Source organism: Atta colombica, unplaced genomic scaffold (assembly GCF_001594045.1).
Source record: "Atta colombica isolate Treedump-2 unplaced genomic scaffold, Acol1.0 scaffold12, whole genome shotgun sequence".
NCBI classification, from domain to species: domain Eukaryota; kingdom Metazoa; phylum Arthropoda; class Insecta; order Hymenoptera; family Formicidae; genus Atta; species Atta colombica.
Window position 1 is genome coordinate 3,015,833 of NW_017259206.1, and position 4,946 is coordinate 3,020,778.

General features: G+C 36.0%; 1 protein-coding gene across 1 annotated transcript in view; it reads left to right on the forward strand.

Moving 5' to 3' along the window:
• Positions 1-1,678: 1,678 nt before the first annotated feature.
• Positions 1,679-4,946, forward strand: part of LOC108694404 (zinc finger and BTB domain-containing protein 6-like) — a 62,509-nt gene continuing 59,241 nt past the window's right edge. The window contains exon 1 of the mRNA XM_018203842.1: positions 1,679-1,776. Within this exon, the coding sequence (XP_018059331.1) occupies positions 1,734-1,776 (43 nt within the window). The 5' untranslated portion in view covers positions 1,679-1,733. The remainder of the gene's footprint in view (positions 1,777-4,946) is intronic.

The following is a 4,946-nucleotide window of genomic DNA, read 5'->3' on the forward strand; positions in this document are numbered from 1 at the left end:
ATTCAAGTTAAGTGGCTGCTAACCACAAGTATGGTGGCTAACCATAAGTTGATCAAAAAATGAAAAACTGGACCAAAGTGTAATAAGACAGGTGTAGTGTTCCCGTATTTGATTGGCTGTTCCAGCATAACACACATTCTACAATATGTTATTAAAGGACGCATTTAAGGAAGCACAAACTTTTGTATCATGCATACTGTATAAAGTATCAAAAAATCAACCAATCAGAAACTTTTATTTCATGAAAGGAAAGAAAATGAAGGACCCCTTGATTAGCTTTATTTCATATGCAAGACTGTGCTCTTGCCCTTAAGCTCTAAATTTTAAATCATAAAAAACTGACCAGTCACAGTTGAATGAGAAGAATAATCGATTGGTCAATTTCTGACTTATTGTATAAAAAGTCTATAAGAGAATCAACTAATTAGAGTATGAAATGAAGAACTTTGATTAATTTTCTTGCACCTTATGCATTATGCAACGTTATTCAAAAGTCTATGCAGCAAACTTAAATTTGATTGTCCCCATATTGCTATCATCATTATGCGCGATGTCACACTTATCTTATTACACTATAATTTCTCTAATATCGGCGAGTTATCTAAGCATAAGAAAGTCGGGAGAATCACTCAGAAATTCTGGGTTAATTCGAGGAGTCGAATATTTGACGGAAAGAGTAGAATAACTCTTTGTGATGGTTTGTCTCTCTGGATAAGAGCTGGGTACTCCCGGGTGAGCTTAGTTCTCTAAAGTTTTCCAGCTCCCATCACTTTCTCGAGAGCAGTTACTCGGGTAAGAGACGTCTCCAAGTGTTTCTATTATTCGCAGCGTCACTCGGTCTTTCGAGTCATTTGAGAGGAGATATTTTGGAGTTCTCCAGCAAGATATGTTTGCTGAGGCGTTCTCTGCGAGGTCAAAGGGTATTCCGGCTGCGAGCGAGCGCGACATCGTGATGTTTGCGAAATGGGTACAAGTAGTTCGACGTTCGCTTTCGCGAAAAGAACATCGGGATTCATTTGAAGATCCAGAGCATGCTCAAAGCGAGCATGCTCGCCCAATCCGCCCTTCGTCTCGCGACCGCACTCCGATTGCATTGTAGTCGGGAAGATGCATGCCAGAGTGCAGCGGCGCGTCCTTTATCGGCGTGGGTGTCCTACATAGAGCTTTTTCCGAGCATTTCCACGTTATCGCTCGTTATTTGCGTCACGAACTCGTTTCTTTCCTAACTTTCAATTCCTAATCGATTTGCGGGCGTCAAACGAGAATCTCGAAGGGAGAAGGAGACGCCGCAGTTGTCACTTTAGCGTTTCGCGTTTAAAAGAAAAAGCGAAGGATAAGAGAGAATCGAATAGCTTCTATTTTTCTATATATTCACCGCTTGCGGAGCGGTTGAAATCTATTTTTCCACACCTTGCGAACTGTACTTTGCTCAAGAAGAAATCGAATGGCATATAGAATAGAGTCGATAGAATACGGGAATACGTTGATCCGTCAGCGGATCGAGATCGGGAAAATACGCGCGTACGAAGATCTACGTGTGAAGATTTACCCGCCGAAGATCAACTAGAGGTACTTCCGGAAGATAAACGCGCCGATGCGCCGCAAATCTTGCGCCGGAAATACTTTTCCTGGCGCGCGGCTCGTTGCGGCTGCGACACATCGATCGTCGATGCATTTCGACGGCATGAACGCAATTTCCGGCATCAAAGGGCCAAGGTCGGCCCCACTTAATCATGGGATGGATGTCCGTCTCGCAGGCACGCAGAATACACTCAGGTCTGTTCCAAGAAAACAGAAAGTATTTTATATTATCTCACGAGGAAAGAAGTAGGTAATTTTTAACGAGATGTATATTTATTAGCTAGGTCTTTATTAAATATATTAGAATCTTTATTAGATAAGTCTTTATTAGAGAATATATTAGATGTACAGAAGATATGTAAAAAGGGTAGAATCACGAATATGCAACGCCAATGCATTCATATGTTGCATACGCTGAAAAAAATTTACTGAATTTTAAATTTTAATGTTTCCTTGAATAGTATTAAGTAAACATTTACTTACAGTAAATAAACATTTGCTTAACAGAAAAATGATAATTAAATCAAATAAATAATTTTTGTATCAAATAAATATATGTTTATATTTAGTAAATATAAACATATATTTATCTACTATATTCAAATAAAGAACTTAATAAATATTTAAACAAATATTTATTAAAATTTAGTATTTTTTTCAGTGTAGATCAAAAAAGTTGTGTAGGCTGAAACGGATAAGATATGAAATCGGTATAATTTCTGGATCAATATTCTATAAAAATCAATTTATGATGTTAAGCAGGTATAACTATTAGATATTAAAGGGGCAACAGTAATTGGAAATCTTAAGTTACTTTTGTTATTATTAACTTCCATATGTGTCAAAATGTAAATTAATTTATTTCTATTGTTAGTTTTCAATTTTAAAGTAAAAGCATCCATATTATCATATGCACGTAGTTAATAATAGTTAATAATAAATTAAATTTGAGTCAATACAGTTTAATACATTTCTTGAGTTAAATTGTTTAACTTTATTGCTTTAGTTTAATTAATTACATGTCATATAGGTCGCGACTTATAGGAATGATTAAAAATAACTCAAAATTAATAATTAAATTATTTTGATATTTTGAGTATAATTTAACATTATGAATTTTACGATGTTACGACATTCTGCAAATAGCTTGATGTTTCCCTCAAAAATATAACTTCCGTTATATTAGACTGTTTATCAAAAAACATAAATGCAGTGAGATAATTCTTGCCTATCGTTGAATATTGCATTGTCTCGGCAGATAGCTCGTTAAAGAGCAAGATGCTCGTAGATTTTCTCAATGAAGAAGTGGTTGGTGTATACACTAAATACAGAGGTAATTATCTAATTTCTAAAGTTAGTTTGTTGTTATTAAGACGGGTCAAAGGAAATCTTTCTGTCAAAGTATCTTCAACACACGTGGGTTTAATTTGGCTTAATAAATGTGGAGAGAGAGGGAAGTGAGCAACGTGTAATTAAATGATCTCTCGTAATCAGGCTCATAGTCGAGGTAATTACTCGGTGGATTTGGTCCGATTTGCACGTATCGCAACAAATCTTTTGCCTTGATTTCTAAACTCTCTCTAATGAGCAATATAATAATTTAACAATTGCCGCATAAAAATTATAATAATTAAGTAAAATCTTATTAACATCAATTTTTATGTATAAAATATCAAAATTGTCAAAATTGTTGATACTCGGATGCTGAATTTATTTCTAATTTCCATAATTACAGTAGTATTTCTTATATTATTTCTCTTTCATGTCTTTTTTGTTGAGTCAGAATTGAGTGCTCGCAGGAATTGTTGGAAGTTGCTCGGAAACGGAAGACGTTTCCACTAATATAATGCTGACACGTCACAGTTTAAATTGTTAGTCGAGAACCAGACATAGTTTTGTACATGCCGCGTATATATATACACGTGCATGTGCACGCAGATGTGTCCCAGCAGCTTTTTAAACGAGATATTATTCAGTATCCTTCAGGTAAATGGAGATGCAGCTTTGTATTCCGGCGATTAATATCTCATTTAAAGGAAAACGGGAAATTACGAAACCGGGGATATAATTAGGACGTGTCTGTGATGGCGAAATGAATTCCATCCCGATCAGGTCGGACTGCATTTGCAGCGGAAACGCGGAATCGAATTTGAACGGCAGATATTGCGTCGCGCACCGCGACAATTTCATCGCGAATGTGATTAATTAGACGTTTTTCGTGCCGCATTACGTGGCGTTATTTTACCAAAAACGGGAGAAAACGGATATGGGAATATTGAATTCTCCGTTTACATTGTGTTTATCGCATCACTCGTTTTGACGTATGAGCGTTTTATGTATCGCATTTCTATCTTTGAGCGGGATATATACATGTATCTGTGAAACATAATTTTCAGCGATACCAATGAAAGCGTGGATTAAATCTGTTAACAGCCGCTCGAAGCTTGTAAATTTCGCGTTGGAAACCTCGGTTGAGGAGATTTTCCAATTTTCCCCAGTACCTATTGATTCCGCAGGGGCACAACACGATTATCGTTCGATGAGAGTACAGAGGCGGGGAGGGGACTGAATTAATATCAAAAACTCTCCGCGATTTGCGAATTATCGTTTATTACCACCAAATGAAGCTAAAGCGTCTCCGGGAATACGCATCGCGCGCATATGGATTCTCTGCGAAATAGAACTCGCGGGATTTCGCGATATTCTCCCTTTATATCGAACTATTGTTTGGCACGAGCTCTTTCAGCAATTGCGATGATGCTCGATTTAAAGACCGGAGGGTCGAAAAGCACGCGCACGATTTTATTCTCGCGCCGTTAAGCTCTATGATTAACTCTAAATAAATGAAAACCGTGAGAACATCCCTTTCTGCGCGTCGCGTTGCATCTCGACGACTGGTATTTAAACTTTCGAAGGCCTCGCGATTTTAATCCGCGTTTTCAGCTACGATGAACGTTCGCGGGCTTGATACATTAAAGAGAAAAAACGAGGCAAAAGATAATAGTTAGCGATTCTTTTTCTAATTTTAATATGTTATTACATTGGCGTACGTTATTAACTTGGCGTACGAAACGTTCTTCTTCGTGTATATCGTAAAGTGAGTAGATAGAGATGAAGGAATATAAAAAATGTTATAAAATATAAAGAATCTTACAAAAGAAAGAAAAGTGATTCCAGAAACTAATTTTGGATGAAAAAATGTACATTGATAATGAAATTGTAGTGAAATTAATGATTACAGTAAAGAAATTTTCATAATAATTTAATTATAAATATATAAAATTTAATATTAGATATTAAAATTAATATTAGATATTAATTTTATATCTAACACTAATTAAAAATAAAGAATGTAAAACATGTTG